We start from the raw sequence: 25,388 nt of genomic DNA, 5'->3' as shown, positions 1-25,388 counted from the left end.
CCCCTTTGCCGTGATGTAGATATGTTCACTCACAAAATGTCTCAGAGAGTCAATCTTGCTATGGGTGCAGCTCTCCAGCTTGTCATGGCAATCAGCACAGCTCTTAAGTAAGCCAGGCCACAGAAAATCTGTTTTAAATGTGGCCAGCTTGGACACTTTCCATGACAGTGTCCACTGTGCCTTCACTTAATGGTGCTCCAGCGCCGTCTACTGACCATTCTTCTCGGCCTACACGGCTCAATTTTCTTTGTCCACACTGCAAAAAAGGCAGATATTGTGCCAACACCTGATGATCCCCAACAGGTGTTTCTGGTAATTTCCTGCCTCCCTTTCAGGGAAATGGCTATGGGGTACAGCCCTGAGTCCCCAAGACCATCCCATTTCTTCCGGCCATGGGGAACAGCCAGCAAACAAACCAGCCACTTGTCTCTCCAGAGCCACTGCACAGGATTATACTTGTGTTCCACCACTGACTCAGTTTTAACGCCTGAGGATGGAGTTCATATCCTTCCTACGGGGGTCTTTGGGCCTCCTCCACCCAATACATATTTTCTAATATTAGTGCGTGTTTCTGCCACTTTAAAAAGACATACTGTCCATCCCTCATTGGTGCATATAGATAACACTGGAGAAATTAAAATTTCAGTTAGTGCCTCTCAAGGTTCAATATCTATATTCAAAGGGCAACGTCTAGCACAAGCCCTGCCTCTACCTTTAGACACTTCCTATCCAGCAATGGGCACATGTCCTGGCTCCACACAGCCAGGGTCATCAGACCTTTACTGGGTCCAAGCAATTACCAAAGACTGCCTTACACTCTGCCTTAAGATAAATGGCCAAAACTTTGAGGGCCTCTTAGTCTCAGGTGCTGATTCCACTGTAATCTCACAAAGTGCTTGGGCCACTGACTGGCCATTAATTGTCTCCTTAACTCATTTACAGGGAATTGGACAATCAAAAATACTCTCCAGAGTTCACAGCTGTTGACTTGGGAAGATGGTGAGGGAAACTGGCTTTATTCAGCCTTATGTTGTCCCTGGTCTGCCTGTTAACTTGTGGGGAAGAGACATTCACTCTCAAATGAGAGTCATTATATGCAGTCCCAACGAAGTCATTACTCAACAAATGTTCCCCCATGGTTATCTCCCTGGACAGGGACTGGGTAAAATTGGACAAGGGAGGCCTGAGCCAATTGAGATCCCTCCCAAGATCAAACATACAGGCCTAGGTTACAATTCCCATTTTTTCATAAGGACCAATGCAAAGGGGAAATCAGGAAGGGAGTTAATTGTTGAAATGTAAACAAATAAAATATCCAAATAACAATAAAGAAATGTATTGTAGCTAACATTAGAATTATATTGTACAAAACAAGTTCAAGTTTTCTTCAAAGGCTCATCAGAATAGAATGGATTGAACAGAATTTTGAATATTTGCAATCTCTTGCCGCTGATGTCTCATAGAAGGAGAAAAGTAACATGATGAATTTTAGTGTTATGCATATTTTACAAAATAAGTCACTTTAATGCTTCTGCTAAATTGTGTCTTTTCTAGTCTAAAATATAACTTACAGTTTCTATCATTTGTTTCCTTTGATACCCAGCAATTTCTTTTCTTAATTCAATTAAAGAAGTACTACATACATTATCATTTTTATCCTCCATGTTCTTCAAATTCTAAAACACAGAAAGCTAGCTCAGTTATAATACAGGTTTCACCTTACTTTCTAAATTGGAAAATTCATGTTCACAACTGAGAATTCATCAGTACTCAAATAATGTTAATTATTAATTCCAATATTCAAAAAATGTAAATTATATAAGAATAATCTGTAATGAAGTGAAATATAGCAGACATGACTACAATGTTGTTAAAGTGATGAAATTAGCATATTTCTCTAAAACAACAGTTCAATGAATAGGTAATGCCAAAATGGAGCAAAAATGTTGTGCATTGCTTTAAATGATTTCTAAGTACTCTTGAAGCTCAAGAAGGACACATATCTAAGATAAACCTGAGGAACAGAGTGAGATTTGACTCAAAAAAGAGAAGAATTAAAGTCATTTTAGCTGCACCCATTCAAGGTGGTAGAATTCTGGATATAAAGATGGCTCACCTTGTATAGGTGCTTAGTGCCAAGCCTAAAGACCTTAGTTTGATCCCTAGTGTGCAAATAGTAGGAGAAAATCAATTTCTGCAAGTTGTTCTCTGACATCCACACATGTGTACTGTGGCATGAGATTATGCACACACAAACACATTAAATAAACAAATGAATTTGAATAAATAAATCCAAATAATTTGAACTTTAGGCCATTGTCTGCTGTATGCATTAAAGATGGCAAAATCAGAGCTTGCAAGAAGGCTGAACCAGTCAAATGTCTTGTTTCCGTGCCTCCCACCTGGATTTCAAGCCCTGAATCCACATGGGAGAAAGGAGAATTTCACTGAGTTGTTCTTATACACAATAAACAAGCGAATATAAATAATCTGTAATAATAAAGGCAACTTTTTGACTATCGCATTAACTTGGTAGAATCAGGACTGACTATATTATTAATGTCACTGAAGTCCACCTTGGTGGACCAATGAGTTTTACTAGGATTCCTTACAGGAATATGTGTGAGGACTTACTTACAGAAGCAGAAATGACTCGGAGGCAGCTGCACCACCAAAGCCCACCCCAGCATGGGTGAGAGCTCACAAAGCCTGGGACCTGGAGCACACTGCACAGCCTGAAGGCAGCATAACAGGTGGGAGAGAGTCTTTTCCATGTGTCTTGGTGAGTCTAAACCTCTTCCAGGCATGGCAGCTGCAGCTCCACTGGTTTCTACTTCTTTTGGGCAACTAGTCTCATCTTCACCGAGACTCCTCTTTTGTAGCTCAGCTTTCTGCATCTGAGAGGGTATTACAGCTTTTAGTCCTTCCTCTGGCATGGAGGAACCTAGTGACTGTTGTCAGTTTGGGGGACACCTTGAAGCTCTTTGGTTGCATTTGCATTCCTGTTTAAAGAGCTTCCTGAAGCTCTTTTGAGTTGTTTATCCCTCTGCTTAAGGAGATTCCTGCACGGTGGAAGGTTTTGATCCTCTGAGGACACTATTATACAACAGTTTATTAAGGGCTTTTGGAGTTATATTAGTAATAATTTCAAATGTACTTGTATTTTACACTTAATAATAATTTTATATGTCACAATGTAATATTATAATAATCATTTCAACTGTGCCTTATCCTGATAACATGGTTTCACATATACCTGGGAGTATGGTAGCATCAGGACCCATTCTCTGTCCAGGGAGCTGGACCATGATAATGAATTTTTTACTCAGGTGGTCATTAATTTTATTTCTAGTTGCCAATTTTTAGGGCACACCATTTACTTTGAGACTCCCAGTACTTGAGATTTCTAAATGGTCCTCTCTGGGAGTTGGAACAGGAAGAAAAATATACAGATAGACCCCAACACACACAATCCTGATGAGTTGAGTGAAAGTATAATCTAGTCTGTGTCCACTATTTATCCAGTATAGTCCACAGAGGGCATGGTACCTGATATCTGCATTGACATTGTTTCAAGCCAAGCAGGGATGAGAGAAACTAGACAAGGGACAGATGTTTTGTTTTGTTCAAAGTGGTTTGGGATCCACACCATTGGATCTCCTAAGTGACTACATTATAGAATCGTTGGCCCAAGTATGTGGGGCTCCCAGTAAAAGTTTAAATCACACTTCTACTAGGTAGGTCTGTTTTCACCAACAAGTGAAGAATTATTTCAGTCTTGGTTTTGGTTTTGGACAGGGTCTCATTATGTAGCTCAGAGTAACCTGGAACACACTGTGTAGACCAGGCTAGCCTCAAACTCACAGAGGCCTCTGACTCTGGGGTACTAGGTTTAAAGGCTTGTGTTACTACCACACCCAGCCCCAATAATTGAAGTTTTAGGGAGTCAAACCTTTGTAGCAAGACTGGGACATCTTGTCTCATAAAAAGGATTGCAGGAATCCAGTTCTTTTTTGTCTCTCCAGGCCAGTGACCTTCCATATAAGTTTTTTCACATACATGTCCAAAATAGATCCTTAGCTTCTGGGCTCTACTGTCTACCAGGACCAAAAAAAGATTTCTTGCTATGGCAGCTATGAGAAGTGGGCTAAATTTTATTTCCTAAGAAAAAGAATGGGAGGCCTGGATGTGGCTTAGTGCATTATAGAAACTCTCTTGAAATATAACACGGTCCATATGTTCATGCCCTTTACAGTCTTCCAGCCAGTTTTGTATCAGGGGTTTCTTAAGTTAGGGATACTGAAATTAGAAGGTTACCAGGTCCTTGGTTGACAGTGTGATTCAGCAGGCTCCTTTAAAGGAGCACCATTTTTGCACTTTTCCTGCCAGGTGGTTCATAAGATATGCTCCCAGTAGGAACAGTAAAAAAAAAAAAAAAAAAAAAAAAAGGGGGGGGGGGCCTTTAGGGGTGCACCTTGCCAGAGTTGAACGATGTTCAAAAATGCAGTTATCATTTAGCCTTCATTCGCACTCAGAGACTATATTTCTATGGTTGCACAGACATATGAAATTATTGACAGTGGTTTTCCTAGGTTAGAGAATAGTATATTTTTCATCATTTGTCCCTGCCTTAGGGGACAGCTTAGGTCTTCCTGTCATTCCACTGTTGGGGAGCACTGTGTATCAATACATACTGTCTCCCATGTTGTTAGATGGAGAAGGTGATTTTGTTAAACTTGAAAAGTGGATGTGGTAAATAAAGCAGGGTCCAAGTAACTCCTTGGCCCAACTGAGTCAGACAAATACAGTAGATAACTGAATAAGCAGGCTGGGCCCACAAAGCAGGGCCTGGTTAAACCTAGCAAGTAGTGGCTATTTATCCTGTCCATAGAAGGTAAAGTAATGCTAATTGACACTTTCAGAACAGGTACAGTTAGCTGCCTATTTACTCCTGATAGGGCAACAGTGACAGATATATTTCTACCTAAGTATATTACCTTGTCAAACAGTGAGTTGACTTTTTGTTGTTGTTGTTGTTTGTTTGTTATATTTTTTTGTAGGGGGGGGCATGTCTTTACAGGAACATGGCTGACTGTAAATGCAGATGCATCACAGAGAAGGAACCTTATCATGAGTGCTAAATCATGTGACCTTTGGCCCCAGGAGCTCCCTTCTCAACCAGCAGGCAGATATATCAAAGATATAATCTATTCACCCCAGCAATTCTTTTAATCTTTCCCAGCCTTTGGGATGGCCCAGGAAACCTTACAGCTTTTTGAGCTTCCTAAAACTTGCAAGTTTTATTTAGTTCTGAGTTGTAGGATCCTCCATCCTCCTTATAGGAAGGAATGTGTGAGTAATTTGCTTAAAAAAACAGTTATTTTATATGAGTACGGTTTTTTTGTTTTGTTTTAATCTCATGTGTGGGATAAGGGGCTGCTTCATAATGTCTCTAGCTGCAGATATTTTATGTTTGAAATTCCAGGGACTCTTGAGAGGATATAAATGCAAGAGCTCCTGAGATGACCTGGGGCAGCTGCTATTCCTGCTGCATCTGCTTTTGTTATGGCTGGATTAATGGAACAATGCTCTAGCTACTGGAGCAAGGTTGTGGATTTATGTGTGTCAAAGGGCAATGATAGACCTATGTTGTTGCAAGGAGAAAAACAAGTCCATAATTCAGCACACAAAGTAGGGTATTACTTTGATATAAAAACTGTTTAATGTTAATTTAAAAATCGTTGAATAGGGGCTAAGAAGTTGTCTAACTGGGTAAAGTGATTGCACTCACAGTAAATGCTAAGTGTGCCAGCACTTGTCTTTAACCCAGCCCTGGAGGAGTGAAGAGAGATAGATGCTAGGGCTCCAGGTTCAATGAGAACAACTATCTCAAAATAAGATGGATATAAATAGAGGAAGTCACTCAACAGCTTATCTGGAATGATTAATTCATTTACATTAGTTTAGAAAAACAATATGATTGATTTAAAAGAAAAGTTTAAATACTGAATATTTGGTAAAACAAATATTTCAATTCTTTCTACCTATAAATGAATATTTGAAATAATGAGGAATGAAGATTAACAACTTAAGAATGAATCTAAATATATTGACTCAGTTTGTTCGTATTTGAGTGTTTGCATTAAGGTATATTTTCAATACACATAAGATTATGTTGGATAATATATATGTTGGATCTGCCTGAATAAATAAAATACTAATACTAAAAAAAAGAATGAACCTAAAATCAAACTTCTGTATGTTTGTTGAGCATTAAAATAGACGGCATTCTTTATTATTTATGAAGACACATGTGAATCTTGCTTAATCATTATGTAAGTTTAGGTGTCATTTATCTGAAGGCCAAGCTCAATGAAATGATGTTTTGATGACTTCATGGGAATACAAAAATCCATGTCTCAAACTAATTATATATAGGTTTTTTTTCAGTTGCATTCAATGTGTTAGTGTTATGTAATATAACATAGCAAGGGAGTACCTTTGTTGGGCTCATGAAAGGTGTGCCCCTGAGAAATTACACCATGCAACAGACTTGGTATAAAATGGATTTCTTGGGAGAGGGGAGAGGAGTGAGGAACTGGGGAAGGGATAGAGGCACACAGACAGAAGCAAAGCCATTAGGTCAGAAAAAGTGGGACAGAGAACAGATAGAAGGGAAGCTGGGAACAAAGACAGAGAGCTCAGAAACAAGAACAATGGGAAAAGAGAGAAGGGGCTGGCCCTGGAACAGTGAGATGGGACTAATCAGTCCTTTTATCCTTCCTCACAGTTAGCAGTTTTGTTTTTTTCAAGAGACAAATATACTTTCTGTCAATGAATTTTGTAAGTGAACAGGAAATATTTTCATCTCTCAGAGCTGACAGTTTTAATTTTATATTGTTTATAGGAGAATTTTGGGACTATTTTCTTAAGAAAAATGTAAGCCAGGTATGTTGTCACATACCTGTACAGCACCTACATGGAATGCTGAACCTAAACATTCTAGACATTCCTAGACATACAAAACATACTATGTGCCTATCTCAAAAATCAAATAAATGTAGTAAAACCAAACCAAAGTGCCTTCGATATTTGTATCTTGTACCTTCGGGAACTAATAAGATAATGAATCAAAAAATGTTTCAACTATCTTTATGAATAAAAATAATTAGAAATGTTAAGGTTCAAAAAATCACTACAGGGAGGGGGAAGGAGGCACTTGGATGGAAAAGGGGACAAGGACAGGAAGAAAGGAACATGATCAGGTATTGTGGGGGTGGGGAGCTGGACTGAAGCACTGAGGACCAGCAAAAAGAATGGAAACAGGAAACTTTGTTAGGTAGGAGGTGAGAAAACCTTCTAGAATGTACCAGAGACCTGGGAGGTGAGAGAATTTCAGGATTCAAAGGGAGGGACCTTAGATGAAATATCCTGCAATGAGGAGAGGGAACTTATAGAGTCCTCCTCTAGTGGAGAGACAAGATATCAAGTGTAAAGTTGGGGTGGTCATCCCACAGTCAAAAGCTCTGACTCATAATTGTTACTGTCTGAAAGAACAGCAGGGACAAAAATGGAGAGAAGCCTGAGGAAAAGGAGATCCATTGACAGGCCCAAACTGGGATCCAGCTCAAAGAGAGGCATCAAGGCCTGATACTATTACTGATGCTATGCTGTGCTCACAAAAATGAGAGAATCATGATTGCCCTCTGAAAGACCTAACCAGCAGGTGAAAGAGTCAGATGCAGAAATTTACATGCAACCAATGGACAGAAGCTGGGAACTCCTGTGGTTGAATTAGGGAAAAACTGGAAGAAGCAGAGGAAGAGGGAGAACCTGTAGAAAGACCAGCAGTCTCGACTAACCTGGACCTTCCAGGATCTCTCAGACACTGAACCACCAACCAGGTAGCATATACCAGATGATATGAAGCCCCCCACCACATATACAGCAGAGGTCTGCCGGGTCTGGACTCAGTCAGAGAAGGTGCATTTAACCCTCAAGAGACTTAAGTCTACAGGGAGAAGGGATGTCTCTTGGAGTGGGGTAGGATGGTGGGGACATCCTCCTGGAGATGGGTGTGTGGGGGGGAGGTATGGGATGTGGAACAGTCAGAGGGTGGACAAGGGAGGGGATAAAGTCTGAACTTTTAAAAAAGATTAAAGAATAAATTTTAAATAATTTACTACATTAGTGTGTGGAAGTTCAGTACAAAAGGACTATTTGCCACTCACTCATTTATATAGATTTTGTTTGGAATTTAATATAAAAATATCTTAACCTTAAAGAAAAAAAACAATTAAAGATGTTTAAAAATAATGGAGTTCTATTATGTCTCTAAATGTATACCACCTACTTATCTTTATAATCACATCAGTAGGGTTTAACTTCCTTCTTAGAATCATCAGAAATACAAGGATTAAAGAGACTTTCAAACTCTGTTTCATAAGAGACAAAAAGTTAGCGAATTTTTTATTTGCTTAGAAATGTACCATCAAGTGAAAAATTTGCATGCTTCATTAGTCTCAAGATGGGAATGTAGAAGAGTACTTCAGAGTATGCTTCATGATGTCTCTTTTAAACACAGACATTCATTTTCTCAATTCACCATCTACATCAAAAAGCATATCGGAGTTGTTGGTCTCCAAGTTCATCAAACCCTAAAAAAGAAAAGCCCTTCTTACTAAACAAGCTCCCAAGGATACAAATATGAAAGATTCTGTGAAAATGATGTCTAGACGTGCTATGTTTAGTTAAGCAGGATAATTATAGTGTTAATAAACTATAAGGTACATCTGAGGTCAAATTCCCAATTGATGATTTCAGGTCTTGAATAATTCCTACAAAGCCATAAGGATGTTACAGATAATATCAGTCACTTCAGACAGAAACAATTGAAAATAGTAAGTAGTTAAACTTTATGATTCCCAAAACATATTTAGTTTCCTAAGGACATTTTATGGACCATGAGCATAATACCTTCAAGTACCTCTTATGCATGTCTTTAATTGCTTCCAAGGATTGGCTCTGACTACATCTGGACAGTTTTAATGCTTGTTCTTCTTTTTGATAATTGTTCTCCAAATGTAAAAAGAAAACATTACTATAACAATTCTGTTAATTTTGTTGTTACTGCCATGCAGCATGAACGCTAGACTAACAGTCAACCATTTAATGTATCTCCAATACTAAAATGTTACATGAGCAAAAATAATTCCATATGAAACTTAAAAGGAATAGTTTTCCACCTGATTTAATACTTTAACAAATATTATGAATAAATATACTTATATTTTTACAGTAACATTAAATGAATTTATACTACAAATTGTGGGGTAACATTTTTTTTTATAAGAATGTGTTTGCCATGCTACACATATTGGCCTTTGCCTCCCAAGTTCTTATGTTTATATGCATGCATGATGTAAACATGAATTTGGTAAAATCCTAGCCTGGGAAGTTTAACTCTAGGTAATGTTAATGCTTCTACCATAAGATGGCCTCCTTTTAATTAATAGCAGAAGCAATCCCAGGAGGTGGTTCACTACCTCATCTCTGTATCTACAATCCACCTAAGTTGTATGTGCCATGTCTTCTACTTTCTCTTCCTTTCTTAAGGATGCCTTATACTTGTTCTTTACTAAGTCCAATGTCTTCACTTGTCTCAACTATGCTCAAGAATTTCATCAATTTTAACTGTTATTTTAAATATATGACTCTTGCTTGCTGTCAGTGTAATGCCTATACAACTAACTTTTATAAAGTTTGAGTTAGAATGATCACAAGAGCATGAACAGTCTTGATCAATTAAAGATACCCTTCCTCAAAATAAAGCGTAAAAACATGTCTGTAGACAAAGTTTGGTAGTAGATTGGTTTTCTCTAAGTTCCAATCTCAGTAATACAGCGAAGTACTAATACAAATTTCTCTTTGTACTCTTTATGTTAGCACACAACCATGGTAATTTGCATTTTTTAAAAACTTAAGACAAGCCCTTTACACTTTTTCTCCCTGGGCTACTACATTCCTTTTTTTTTTCTTTATTCACTGTGATCAGTTTTGTACCTCACATTTCCACTCAAATCATCCAATGACCTCCACTTTGTGAAGTTTATCTTAAAAAACCTGCACATTTAGATATAATGAGACAAAGGATTAAACTTGGGTGTCTTCTTTGGTTGAATCCCACTGTTGTGAGAAAGTGTCTCATTGAAACTAAAGCTCATCCATTAGGCTACACCTGGTGGCTACGAAGCTCTGGGAATCTTCTTATCTCTGAACTAAATCTGAGTTTGGTGGTTATGAAATACTCACCACCCAATGAACTTTCATTTTTGTGGTAATTTGGTTTTAGTTTTGCTAATTTGTTGTTGTTGCTGGTAGTGGTGGTGGTTTGTGTGTTCATGCCTATGCAGGGAATATAAGCCGGGGTCTCCATGCCTACAGTGAAAAAGATTACCAACTAAACCATCTTCCAGCCCTGCAAATTTATCTTATTTTGCCTATTAGTAGCATATGACACAGTTACTGATCTTTTCTTCCTAAAAAGTTTTCTTTCACTCATTGTAGTTTTCTTTCTACCAATTATTATGTTCCTTTACTAGTTCCCTCTCACCTCCCCCGCCCCATGCAGAATTACCAGTATTGAAATACTCTGGGGGTCTGTATTTAGACTCCTCATTTACACAGATGAGCACACCCCCTGAAACTTTATCCAGAGTTCAAGGTTTAAAAATTGCCTTCAATTGGAGTATTTATTTATTTTCTATCTTTAGTCCCTATCTCTTTCCTGAACTGACTCATAATGTCGGCTTCCTCAATGGCTTTTCAGGCAGGAATGGATCTCCTGTTCATTTCAAATTGAATACTCCCCAAACTATTAACCAATCAAATAAAATTTAGTTACTATGGTCATCATCTCAGATCTTACCTGGAAACCATGTTATGACTACAGTAATTGGTACATTAATGGAGAGATGATTTAAAATAGTTAGTGATATTCTTTCACAGGAATATTCTGCCAGGGCTGTTGAGAAAGGTTGTTTCCATCCACTGTTGTTAGTAAATTTGTACTAAGTTTAGGATTGTAAGAACTGATTTTCCAGTTTGATTTGGTTTTCTAATATTAATAACAGAGTCCAGATGACACCAGTAAGAAAGCTTTCTCTCTCCTTTTGACTGTACCTGAGGCTGACATATTTTGCTTCCTTTTGTAGAAACTGGTAATCCTCTCTTCATCCTTCAGCAAATGTCTGCCTCTTGAAAATTTAAGATCTGGTCTACCATAAAGTGCCTAGTGGTTTTCATTTTTATAGTATGTGATCATATCTCTCTGGTTTACAACTCAGTAGGACTAGAACAGAGCCAAGGATAGATAATGAAACTTGATTAAGTTTTGTGTGCCCAACACAAGGCTAGTTTCTCTATTCCTACATGATACATAGTTATACTAGGTTAATTATAAAGGTAGTTATGATACAAACCACTGATTTTTCTTGCTGTTCATTGAAATTCTGGACATCCATATCAAACTTCTGAAATGTAGTTTTATACTGCTCACACGACTTGTTGTTGATCATCTCCCTGTAAAGCAAAGTAATGATATCAATCATATTTCAAACCAATATGAAAAAGAACATTTAAAACAAATTAAATTGAGCATTTCATAGTAAAAAAGAAAAAAAGCAGTATAAAGTTATCTAATGGGAAATCAGCATAGAATTTTCCCTAAAAGATTATCAGAGAAGTCTTATTTTATTTTCTAGCTTTTCAAAATTAAATACGTTCTAATACATATATATCTTATTTTAGAAAATTGCCTGTATTTCAAAGTTTTTTTTTCATTATTTTCTACCAAATATAAGGTCTAATTTATTTTCCTATATTGATTCAGTTAAGAATTTGTGCAAAACATAAGTCAATTAAAATATACCAATTGTCTGCATATGTAATTGATCCTTTCCATATTGTTAAACATAATAAACCATACATTACATTTCTAAGATTTTGTGCAAGATTTCTTTGTTTCCACAATGATTGTTAATCAATATTTAAAATCTCATTAACAGCTACTTAAAGTAGAAAATAATAATTTTCACAGACTTCTAAGAGTTAGATTTAGTTTCCTTGAAGGCATGAAGTTATAAGGTTAAATGCTTAGACAAAATCAAAGTCACACATTTTTACTAAAGGCTCAGACATGACATTTTTTTTAAACTTCAGCCACATATAATTTTTGAAACTATACAAGTGTGACCCTACAAAACTAACAACTCTACCTCTCCCTTTTGTTCATTTGCCAAAGTTGTTCTAACTTCTGGTTGCTTCCTTTGAAAGAATCTTTGATATAAGTTTCCATGTGTTTTCTCTTTATGTGACTCCAGGTCCAAGGTATCTGAAATAATCATCTGATATCTATGGGAAACAGGCATATATGTGCTGCACATATATGCCTGCAAACAAAACACTAATACACATAAATAAGTCTAAAAAATAGGTATTAAGAACATTGTTTCCTAAGTCATGGAAGACGTTTTGGGTCTATGATCCTAGTTTAGGAATCTTAAGCAGGATATGTCCAGTGTATAGGACAACGTAGGTTACATGGCAAAATTCAGGCCAGATTGAACTACATGGTGAGACCATATCTCAAAGACAAATTATTGTCTTCTAAGAAAGCTCATGTAACATTCAAAAATATATAATTTAAAACAGATCCTTTGAGATCTGAGTATCAATCTCTCACTGGTTAGTAAAGTTGTCTTTACTTTCAGTTATGTAATTCTTTAAAAAAAAAAAACAAAAACAAAAAAGCAGTGAGGGGATTGGAGAGATGTTTCATCAGTTAAGAGCACTGGTTCCCTTCCATAGATCTGAGATTAGATTCCCAGCACCTCTAAGTTTGCTCACAACCTATAACTCCAGTTCCAGGGGATTCAATGCCTTCATCTGGTCTCCTCAGTTACCAGACATACAAGCTGTGAGCATACACACATGCAAGCAAAACAAACATACCCATAAAATAAAATTAAAAAAAAAAAGGATTAAGGGTTCCATTAAAGAATTCTTTTTTGCACTGTGCCATATAAAGAAAGAAGCACAGATGAGTCCTAGAAAAGAAACTGACTTAATATAAAATTTACACTGGGTCACATAAAAACTGTTGCATGTACAGAATTTGTATACATATCACTTAGCTTTGAATACATGGAACAGTAAAAATGTTTACATCATTTTTTTTCCCCTAAAAATCCCTGTAAAGCAGTTACAAAGATGCCTCAGTAGTTAAGAGGGTTTACTCTGAAAGGAGGAGGTTCGCAAGTTTGAATCTACTACCCATCTACAAAAGCCACCATTGATGGTTGCTTTTACAATAGCAGCACTGTGGTAGGTAGAGTGAGAATTCCTAGGACTTGCTGGCTGCTTGTCTAGCTGCATGTTCAGTGACAGATCATGTCATAAAGGAATAAGGTAGAAAGTAATAGAGCAACAGCCAACAATCTCCTCTGCCCTCCACATATGTATACATGTACCACAGACACAAACATGCAAAAAAATAAAATAAAAATGAAATTTCATTAATTTCACACCTCTTGAAAAAGCACCATTTTCACCTCTGTGCCATAGGAAAAAATAAGTCCATGGGGCTAAATCAAAAATATTTGCAAGAGTCTGTGTCATGGGTAGACCTTGTGTGCTGACTCTGCACCTAGTCTCACAATACCAACAGGAAACTCAACTCCCAGGTGCTCTAGCACTCCCAAGATCACAAGAATGGCTTTAACATCAGGAGTAACTGAGTCCCCAAGGATCCAGGGACACAGGAACTCCTGCCTTGCCAGATGCATCCCCAACATCTGGAGTAACTCAGTCCCAAAGGATCCAGGAACACAGGCATTCTTGCCTTGGCAGTGGCATGGTTCCCTTCTGGTCTGAAACTATACCTGGATCAGACCTGGGGTACTGCCTTTGTACCCACTCTTAAAACACCCAGAAGGAGCTCAACTCTCGGGTATCTGAAATGCCCAAGATCACAGGATCACAGAGGAAGCTTGACTCCACAGAGATCAGACAAACCAAGGGAAACTCGAGTTCTAACAGAAGATCACAGCTGAGGGCACGACATCTTTCCCAACATCCTGTGTATCTGACACCCCCCACATAAACCTGGGATACAAAAACACCCTCCCAGACAGAGGCATGGGTTCCTTGCAGCTTGCATCTGTGTCCAGAGAAAAACTAGTGACCTGGCACCCCACCAAATCTTGCAACACCAAGAAAAATCTTAACTCCCCGGAGCTATGACACAGGATCTCAGGAGATTGGTTATACCAGGTTTTAAGGATCCAAGAGGCAGTTTGACTTCCAGGAGCTCAGACATAACCAGAATATCAGGATCCCAGGATCCCTGGATCCCAGAGACAGCTGGACTCTGATGAGTTCCGTCACAACCAGGGTTACAGAACAGAGAAGCTCCAGTCAGAGACTGCAAGGGAAAGTAGTACCAAAGAAAATGAGATGGTGAGAGGTAAGCACAAGAATATAAGCAATAGAAACCAAGACTAGTTGGCATGATCAGAACACAGTTTGGCCACCACAGCAAGTCCTGGATAGCCCAACATATTGGAAAAGAAAGATTCAGATTCAAAATCACATCTCAAAATGATGATAGAGTTCTTTAAGAACAAAAATAGTTCCCTTAAAGAAATACAGGGAACACAGGTAAACAGCTAGAAGCCCTTAAAGAGTAAACACAAAAGTCCCTTAAAGAATGAAGGAAAACACTATAAAACAGTGAAGGAATAGAACAAAATCCATTTAGTATCTAAAAATGGAAATAGAGGTAATAAAAAATCACAAAGAGATGAAACTGGAGAAAGAAAGAAAAATAAAAAACTTCAGAGAAATAGATGCAAGCATCTCCAACAGAATACAAGAGATAGAATAGGGAATCTCAGGTACAGAAAATACCATAGAAAACATTGACACAACAGTCAAAGAAAATGGAAAATGCAAACATCTCCTAACCCAAAACATCAAGGAAATCCAGGACAAAATGAGAAGACAAAAACTAAGGAAAATAGGTATAGACGAGAGAGAAGATTCACAAGTCTAAGGGCCAGCAAATATCTTCAACAAAATTATAGAAGAAAACTTCCCAAATCTAAAGAAAGTGATACACATGAACATATTAGAAGTCCAAATAAACTGGACCAGAAAAGAAATTATTCCCCAAACATAATAACCAGAACAACAAATGCAATAAAGAAAGATAGACTGTTAAAAGCAGTAAGAAATTCAGCAAAGTGGCTATATATAAAATTAACTCAAACAAATCAGTAGCTTTCCTCTAATCAAAGGATAAACAGGCTGAAAAAGAATTTATGGAAACAACACCTTTCACAATAGTCACAAACTATAAAACCTTGGTGTGACTCGAACCAAGCAAGCGAAAGATCTGTATGACAAGAACTTCATGTCTCTGAAAATAGAAATTGAAAATCTCAGAAGATGGAAAGATCTCCCATGATCATAGATTGGCACAATTAATTCAGTAAAAATGGCCATCTTGCCAAAAGCAATATATAGATTCAATGCAATCTCCATCAAAATTCAATCTAAATTCTTCATAGATATATAAAGAGGAATTTGAAAAATCATTTGGAATAACAATATTCCAGGATATAAAATAATATTCTCAACAATGAAAGAAGTGAACTTCTGAAGGCGGAACCATCCCTGACCTCAAGCTGTATTATAGAGAAATAGTGAGAAAAATGTATGGTAATGGTACAGAGACAATGACTTCATGAAATTCACAGGCAATTGGATGGATCTAAAATATATCATCCTGTGTGAAGTAACCCAATCCCAAAAGAACAAACATGGCATGCACTCAGTGATAAGTGGATATTAGCCTAAATGCTCAGAATACTTAAAATATAATTAACAGAACATGAAGCTCAGGAAGAAGGAAAAATAAAGTGTGGGTGTTTCAGTCCTTCTTAGAATGGGGAACTATATACTCCTGGGAGGAAATATGGAGACAAAATACAGAGCAGAGACTGAAGGAATGACCATCTAGAATCTGCCTAACATGTAGATTCATTCCATACACAGACAGACACAAACCCAGTCACGATTGTGGATGCCAACAAGTACTTGCTGACAGGAGCCTAATAATGTTGTCTCCTGAGAGGCTCTTTCAGAGAAAAGAGGCTGATGCTCATAGCCAACCATCAGACCAATCATAGGGTCCCCAGTGGAACAGTTAGAGGAAGGACTGAAGGAGCTGAAGGGGTTTGCAATCTTATAGGAAGAACAACAATATGAAAGAACCAGACCATCCCCAGAGCACCCAGGGACTAAGCTACCAACCAAAGATGGGGTCCAATGGTTCCAGCTGCATATATAGCAGAGGATGGCCTAGTCAGACATCAGTGGGAGGAGAGGTCCTCAGACCTATGAAGGTTCGATGTCCCAGTGTAGGCAAATACGAGTGTGGGGAGGTGGGAGTGGGTGGGTGGGAAAAACCCTCATAGAAGCACAGAGAGGTGTAATGGAATAGGGAGTTTCTGGGGTGAAACCAAGAAAGGGCTATTACTTGAAATGCAAATAAAGATAATATCTAATAAAAATAAAAATGAATTAACATAAAAATAATTACAAAAATAGGAATAAGTCATTAAGATATAATATAGTATATTAACTAATATTTCCTAATATGTAAATTGTGTTAATACTATATAGTTTCAAAAAATTATATATCTAAAATGTACCTTCAAATTTTCCCAGAATATTTTGTACTGGATATCTGTGAAGTAATTCAAGTTCTAAAAATTAAGGATGATGGGGATACAGTTTGATGGCTCAGCTTTTGTCCTACAAGCAGGATGGTGAGAATTTGACCCACAGCACTACACCCTCCAAGAAAACCACTCAAATTACAGATTAATCTTACGGAAACATTGTTTGTAATATACATCACATTCCAATTATTAATACAGATTACTTGCTATACAATCAATTAAAATGTTCTAGAAGTACTTACACTAAGAAGGAAATAATAAGTTTGAACATATTACCGTGTATCTCCAACTATTTCTTCAGGAATTTCATTCTCATCATCATGAGTTACTGGATTCTGTACTGGGTTGATAATAAAACATGATATTAAAACAATTATTTTATTTTGCAAATTTTAATGAAATACTTTGTGATCATTCAGGCATAGTGCCAACATTAGGTTTCAAACAGATCTATTATTTGTCTAGAACTTAAACAAAATGAAGTAATGTCTAATTGTCATCTAAAATATGTTTTAAGTTCTTTATTTACATGTTGTGTTTAAAGACAAGAGATACAATATGAGATTTTCGATCTCCTTTACAAGCCTAATTAGAAAAACTGAGAAAAAAAGGAAGTGTAACATCAATGCACAACATTAAATATCTGGTACCTTCCATAAGATCCAATTTTGAAGCATTCCCATCTTGCTGTTCACCACTTAACAAATTCCTGTTTTCTATTGGTGTCTCTACAGAACTTGCAAAACGCTGCCATTCCTCTGAGAAACTTACGTTTTCTGATTTAAAATAAAAATGAATAAATAAATTTTCTCAAGCCATTTGAATCCAAAAAATTATTTAAACTAATAAAATTGAAATATAAAATAACATTAAGGAATGATTTTCATAAAAAACAGTACTTCTTAATTGCTTGAAGGGTTTAAAGATAAAACCATATTTCTATTACCCTCTTATTTAATCCAAAAGACTTTAGTATTTAAATATGGAACACAATAGTTGCCTTCAAAAATAGCCATTATTAACCTTGTCTTTAATATATACATATTTTTTACAAAGAATTATTTAAGTTGAATAAAGCATCTTGGGCTTCCTTACTATAAAGGCCTAAGAGGTTGTTATTTTTCAGTTTAAAAACTCTCTCTCTCTCTCTCTCTCTCTCTCTCTCTCTCTCTCTCTCTCTCTCTCTCTCTCTCTTTCTCACACACACACACACAAACGCTATGGTGGCTTTAACTGTGACTTCAATTTGGTTTATATCTAATCATAGAAGAATCTGCATTTTGGTCTGATTCCTGCAGGTTTTTGATAAAATTAAGCAACTTTGTCTGCATTTCAATCTCCAAATAAAATCATAGTTCTTATTATCACAAGCAAGCTCCTCAATCTTTTTCATTGCAATACAAATCTAAAGCAAATGTAAAATATAAAGTTCTGCCTGGCTGGACATATATTTTACTGCTACAGCAAGAAACTCTGGTTTCAATCTTCAACAATGAAAATAAAATTAAAAAAATAAAGCAGGCATGTTTCCTCAGGCCCCAGTACATTTGTAAGGCTGAGGACTTCAGTTTCATGGCAAGTCCAAGCTGCACATGAGGTTTCTGACACTCCTGAGATACAAAGTTAGAGTTCACTTCCCTAAACCAAAACAATGCATAAATAAACACAGCCTGGCCTGAATTATGTCTGAAGACCCAGAACTTCTCAGGCTGAGAGGAGCCTCTGGTTTTGGAGGCAGTTTGCGGCCTATATATACAAATGTCGGCAATCTGGACTTTCAATACCAGGTAGAGGACAATGAAGACTGGTCTTCAGTTTGTTTTTCATGAATTCCTGGCAGGCAGCAGCAGCAACAACACAGAAAATGTTCTAGTCTGTTTCCACCACTAATCGACCTCCAGTTTACTCACACCTCACATCCCCAGGCCCCAAAAAGACTTTCAGGGTCTCCAAATGCCTGGACTTCCTGCTTTCTGCTAGGTGCTGTCTGTTCAAACTCCTGCCCTTAGCGAAGTTCTCTGTTTTTCTCCACAGAGGTCTAGGTGGGTAAAGTCGATTGTGAACCCAGAAGTGGTATAATCCAGGGTCCAGTAAGGCTCACCTCCTCTCCTTACTCCTGAAGTAATAACTCTGCCCCTACACCTTCACCCCACCTGGACCCACAGCTGAAGCATAATTAACCAACTTTCAACAGGTCACTGACTATCTCCACAGAGACTTCTTCCTACCATGCTTCCTCAAGAACTAGTCTTGGTAGCCACCACAAAGCATACTGGTAACAGGGTTTGGACAGTGGGAAAACAATCTCAGACATGACCCTTGCTGATTGGCTGTGTTTGCACATGCGTACTCAATGTGATATAGGCTCTATCAGACATCTGTCATTGAACTAGCAAAAAAAGAGCTAGTATTTTAGCTGCCACTGCTACCCAGAAGCCTTCCTTTTTCAAAGGTTGCAATACTAACTTGAAAGATAAAATAAAATGAACCCCAAAGAAGACTCTCCTACTTTGTTTCAGTTGAAGGGGCTGTTGTGTGCAATTCTGATTTGTTTTATTATTAAACTAACATGATTGTGCATGTTTGTATTTGTTCAACATGCATGTTTTGTGCTCATAGAAACTAGAACAGGATGCCAAATCCCCTGGTTCTAGAATTACAAATGGCTGTGCGCCATTATGTGGGTCCTAGGAACTAAACCTTTGTTCTCTCCAAGAGCAACAAGTGCTCTTAATTTCTAATCCATCTTTCCATCCCTGTCTTGTGCATGTTTTAGGGTATGCTGGATCATTTCTCTCGATAGGTGTTTATTTTTACTATATATAGTGGACATTATAAAAACATGACACTTTCCTAATATTGTCTATTTCCAGAAAAAGAAGAAAAAAAACACCATAATTTTAATGGATTGTGTAAATCATAAAAAGAGATTCAGCAAAAATGATGTGTATACATTTTAGAATATGTTTGATTATGGAGTCTAGAAATGGACATCGGCTGTATTCTCAATCATATTCCAACTTACACACACACACACACACACACACACACACACACACACATATATATATATATATATATATATATATATATATATATTTTTTTTTTTTTTTTTTTTTTTGAGACAGGGTTTCACTGTGTAGCCCTGGTTGTCCTGGAACTCACCCTGTAGACCAGAGTGGCCTCAAACTCAGAAATCCCCCTGCTTCTGCCTCCCAAATGCTGGGATTAAATGTATGTGCCACCACTGCCTGACCCAACTTAAATCTTGAGACAGAGTCTCTCTGAATCTGCAGCTTACCAATGTATCTAGCCTGGCTAGCCAGCTAGCTGTTTCTACCTACTCAGCACTGGGCTGCAACCTGAATTTTTAAAGTGATTGTAAGTGACTGAATATCGATGCAAAAATACTCAATAAAAGCTTTCTAAGAATCAAAGAATATATCAAAATGATCATCCATCATGATCAAGTACACTTCATCCCTGTGATGCAGGGGTGGCTTAATATATGGAAATCCATCAACTTTATCCAAAATAGAAACAAACTCTGAGACAAAAAATCATGATCATCTCATTAGATGATGAGAAAGCATTTGACAAAATACATCACCCATTCTTAATAGAAGTCCAGGAAAGATCAGGAAGTCAAGGCCCATAACTAAACATAATAAAAGCAATAGAGAGCAAACCTGTAGCCTACATCAAAATAAATGGTTAGAAACTTGAAGCAATCCCACAAAAATCAGGGACTAAACAAGGCTGCCCCCTTTCTGCCTGCTTATCCACTATAGTACTTGAAGTCCTAGCCAGAGAAATTCGAAAACAAAAAGGAGATCAAGGGGATTCAAATTGGAAAGGAAGAAGTCAAAATATCACTATATCCAGAAGATATGATAGCATGTATCAGAGACCATAAAAATTACACGAGAGAAATCCTAAATCTGATAAACAACTTCAGTGCAGTAGCTGAATATAAAATTAACTCAAACTTATCAGTGGCCTTTCTATACTCAAAGGATAAAGAAGATGAAAAAGAAATTAGGGAAACAACACCGTTCACAATAGTCACAAATAATATAAAAAACTTTGATGTGACTCTAAGTGAGGAAGTGAAAGATCTGTATGATAAAAACTGTAAGTCTCTGAAGAAATAAATCAAAGACCTCAGAAGATGGAAAGATCTCCCATGCTCAGGAATTGGCAGGATTGATGTAGTAAAAATGGCTATCTTGTGGAAAGCAATCTACAGATTCAATGCAATCCCCATCAAAATTCTAACATAATTCTTAACTGAGTTAGAAAGAGCTATTTGCAAACTCATCTGGATTAAAAAAAAAACACCTAGGACAACAAAAACTATTCTCAACAGTAAAAGAACCTATGGTGGAATCATCATGCCTGACCTAAAGTTGTACTACAGAGCAATTGTGATAAAAACTGGATGGTACTTGTATGGCAAAAGACAAGTAGACCAATGGAATAGAATCAAAGACACAGAAATGAACCCACACACCTAGGGTCACTTGATTTTGACAAGGGAGCTAAAACCATCCAGTGGGAAAAAAACATCATTTTCAACAAATGGTGCTGGCACAACTGATGGTTATCATGTAGAAGAATGTGAATTGATCCATTTCTATCTCTTTGTACTAAGGTCAAATCTAAGTGGATCAAGGAACTCCACATAAAACCAGAGACACTGAAACTTATAGAGGAGTAAGTGGGGAAGAGCTTCGAAGATATGGGCACAGGGGGGGAAATTCCTGAGCAGAACAGCAATGGATTGTGTTATAAGATTAAGATTAGACAAATTTGACCTTATAAAATTGCAAAGTTTCTGTAAGTCAAAGGACACTGACAATAGGACAAAACAGCAACCAATAGATGGGAAAAAATCTTTACCAATACTAAATCAGATAGGGACTAATATCCTATATATATATATATATATATATATATATATATATATATATGTCAAGAAGCTGTACTCCTGGAAATCAAATAACCCTATTAAAAATTTGGGACAGAACGAAGCAAAGAATCCTCAACTAAGGAATTCTGAATGGCTGAGAAACACCTAAAAATGTTCAACATCCTTAATTATCAGGGAAGTGTAAGTCAAAATAACCGTGAGATTCCACATCACATGAGTCAGAATGGCTAAGATCTAAAGCACAGATGACAGCACATGCTTTTGATAATGTGGTGAAAGAAGAACACTCCTCCATTGCTGGTGGGATTGCAAGCTGTTACATCCACTCTGGAAAGCAGTCTGGTGTTTCCTCAGAAAATTTGACAGAGTTCTACTGGAAGACTCAGCAATAATCCTCCTGGGCATATTTCCAGAAGATATTCCAACTTGTTATAATGAACCATGCTTCAGTATGTTCATAGCAGCCTTATTTATAATAGCAAGTAGCTGAAAAGAACCCAGATGTCCCTCTTCAGAGGAAGGGATACAGAAAATATGGTACATTTACATAATGAATTACTGCATAGCCATTAAAAATAATGAATTCATGAAATTCTTAGACAAATGAATGCATCTGGATGATATCTTCCTAAGTGAGATAACCCAATCACAAAAGAACACACATGATATGCACTCACTGCTATGTGGATATTATCCCAGAAGCTCAGAATAACCAAGATACAATCTTCAAAACCCATGAAACTCAAGAAGAAAGAAGACCAAAGTACGGATATATTTTTCCTTCTTAAAATGGGGAAAATACCAATGGCAGGAGTTACAGCGACAAAGTTTTGAGCTGAGACTGAAGGAATCCAGACACTGGCTCACTAGGGGATCAATCCCATAAACCACCACCAAAGCCAGACATTATTGAAGATGCCAACAAGAGCGTGTGGACAGGAGACTGATATAGCTGTCTCCTGAGAGCCTCTGCCAGTGCCTGACAAATACAGAAGTGGATGATCACAGACATCCATTGGACTGAGCACAGTATCCCCAATGATGGACCTAGAGAAAGTACCCAAGGAACATGAGGGATTTGCAGCCCCATAGGAGGAACAACAATATGAACTGACCACTACCCCCAAAGTCAATGGGAATAAAGCTCCAATCAAATAAAACAAATGGTGGGACTTACCACACCACTTGCCTATTTAGGAGAGGATGGCCTAGTCAGTCATCAATGGGAAAAGAGACCCTTGGTCCTGTAAATGTCCTATGCCCCAGAATTAGGGAATGCCTAGGCCAGGAAGTGTGAGTGGGTATGGCGGAGAGCAGGGGGAGAGGGGAGAGGAGAGGGGATTTTCAAAGGGAAAATAGAAAAGGGAATAATATTTGAAATGTAAATAAAGAAAATATATGATAGAAAAAAGGAATGAAATAATTTATTTGCAGGTTTTATAAAATAAATACCCTTTCTGCTAACATATAGGAAAAACATCAGGTCTTTTCCTGGGGTAAAATCATAGCTAGTTATTGTTTCTAAACATATTGTGACTACAGCGCTAAGAGTAAGTATATGTGCTGCTAAAACTCAGGTATAGGAATATATAGATATAGTTAAAATTAGAAAGGAAGTATATGAAAACTCTCAGCAAAGAATTCTTCAATTTCAGGTGACTAACTTAAAGTATAAAAAACTGCAGGACACAATACCCAACACTGGATATACTAGACCTTCAGAATGAGCCTCCTCCAAAAAATTTATGTCATCTTCTTCATCATCATAGTCAAGAAGTAATAAGTAACCGTCCTTTGGTATCGCCCACAGTTTCTTAAGAGCCATTTTTCTCTTAAGCACTCAGATGTCTTCTTAGTTAAAAAAATAAAATAAAAAGGAAAAAAGAAAAAAATTAGTTATCTGAATCCAAAGGTATCATTTTAATAGTTAAACATGTCAAAAGGTCAAATAATTATCTTAGCTCAATGAAAGATTGTTTCTTTTGTTTTATAACAGTTATACTTTTTAATAATTTGTCTTTATCAGAGCATTTTGTATACATATTCCATATGGTGACATATATATATATATATATATATATATATATATATATATATATATATATGTATGTATATATTCAATATGGTGACATATATATATATATATATATATGTGTGTGTGTGTGTGTATGTATATATATATTTATATGTATGAATGTATATATATATGTGTGTGTGTGTGTGTGTCTGTGTGCTTCCCCTTTCTGTTTCCTCCATGTATCACATTTATCATGTCCTTCTCCCTCCCAAATTTGTTTTAAAATCTTCTTTAACTTACTTAACATACTTATTTAAAAACCTCCTTTAGAACCAAAGTTAACAGTCTGCCATTTCTCAGTTTGAAAAAGGCAAAAACAGGCTAGCCTTTAATATGTGAGTCCTCCCCTTCCCACCAAAACAATGAGCAAAACGTGTTTGCATTTAACCTTTGAGGCATCTGAATTTTGGTACTATCCCCCAAAGAATCTTTTTAAACAATACATCACCAATTCTGTTTCTCAGTGTATCTCAGTATTAAAGTAAACTCACAGTACTATGCAGAAAGATAATGAACATAGTAACTATATATCCATGTCAAGAAACCCCAATGCTCAGTCTACAACAAACACCACCGCCACCCACACAGAAAATTCTTATATTGAAGAAATTTGGGATTGGGGGAAGCCCAGGATTTCAAACATCTATAGATTGCAAGTTCAAAGCCAGCCCAAGCCAGGCCAGCCTGAGCTACAAAGGAAGATCCCATCCTACGGAACTAAAATTGAGAGAAAAAGCTGAACTTGGTGGTCCAAGTCTTTAATCCCAATACATGGGCGATTGAGAAAGGAGCATCTTTGGTGTGAATCCATCCCAGATATCTTATTAAACTCTTTCAATGTCTCCTCTTCTTCTTTACTTTCATTCTTCCTATGCCACTTCCCTGTCTGCAATGTCCATACAGTCTGTACCAAAGGAACACACCATAGAGAAGACAACGAAGAGGGAGGAATCCTCAGTGTGTTTCTAATGGTTCTCGGACAGCACACAGGACAAGTGCCAAGGCTCCTCACCCAATGGCTCCCTGCTCCCCTGACCGCCAGTCCTGCAGCCAGCTCTCAAGATTGTGTCCTCCTAGGGTTCACAATTCTCTACGGCCCTGGGCTGTTCAATCCTCTGCCATGAATACAGTAGTCCACCTTCATTTTACCCTCAGAAGCCATAGAAATGGCGATGAGGAGGCTTTTCCCCACAGAGTGGCCTCCTGGGCCTGAGATGCCCTATCACACCTTGATTAACTGTCCAACAACCCTGACCAGAGCCGATTATCACTTACAGGTTATCTCAGAGGTGAACACCTTCACAATTGCACCCTTCCACGCTCAGCTCCTCAATGGTAAAAAAAAAAAAACCGTTGTCAGCAACGCCCGGACAGAGGATTCTGAGGACCCTTTGTGATGCCAGCTGGAGAAAATAGGTCTCACCCAGGGACTGCGCTGATTGGCTGAATATACCCTGCACATGCGTACATGGAGTACCAGACACCATCACTTCTAAGGGAGTTTTCAGGAGGTGGGAATGAGTTACTACTGGATTTAAGACAATTTCTACATGTATAAGCCCTTACAGACTTG

General features: G+C 37.4%; 1 protein-coding gene across 2 annotated transcripts; it reads right to left on the bottom strand.

Annotated features, from left to right (window-relative positions):
* Positions 1-8,438: 8,438 nt before the first annotated feature.
* Gm14625 (predicted gene 14625) lies at positions 8,439-25,154 on the bottom strand. Of its 2 annotated transcripts, none has more exons than XM_030251462.1 (6): positions 25,091-25,154; positions 23,455-23,586; positions 17,456-17,581; positions 17,082-17,145; positions 11,481-11,580; positions 8,439-8,657 (listed from the first exon to the last, which is right to left on the bottom strand). In XM_030251462.1, the coding sequence occupies exons 2-6, from the start codon at positions 23,561-23,563 to the stop codon at positions 8,589-8,591; spliced, it is 468 nt and encodes a 155-aa protein (XP_030107322.1). In that variant the 5' UTR covers positions 23,564-23,586; positions 25,091-25,154; the 3' UTR covers positions 8,439-8,588. The 2 variants fall into 2 exon arrangements, with proteins under 2 accessions (XP_030107322.1, NP_001207427.1); NM_001220498.1 differs by having other exon boundaries at positions 8,490-8,657; positions 23,455-23,589; positions 25,091-25,147.
* Positions 25,155-25,388: the final 234 nt, after the last annotated feature.

Source organism: Mus musculus, chromosome X, assembly GCF_000001635.26.
Source record: "Mus musculus strain C57BL/6J chromosome X, GRCm38.p6 C57BL/6J".
NCBI lineage: Eukaryota > Metazoa > Chordata > Mammalia > Rodentia > Muridae > Mus > Mus musculus.
Note: the sequence above shows the minus strand (reverse complement) of the source record. Positions and strands in the feature narration are given on the sequence as shown.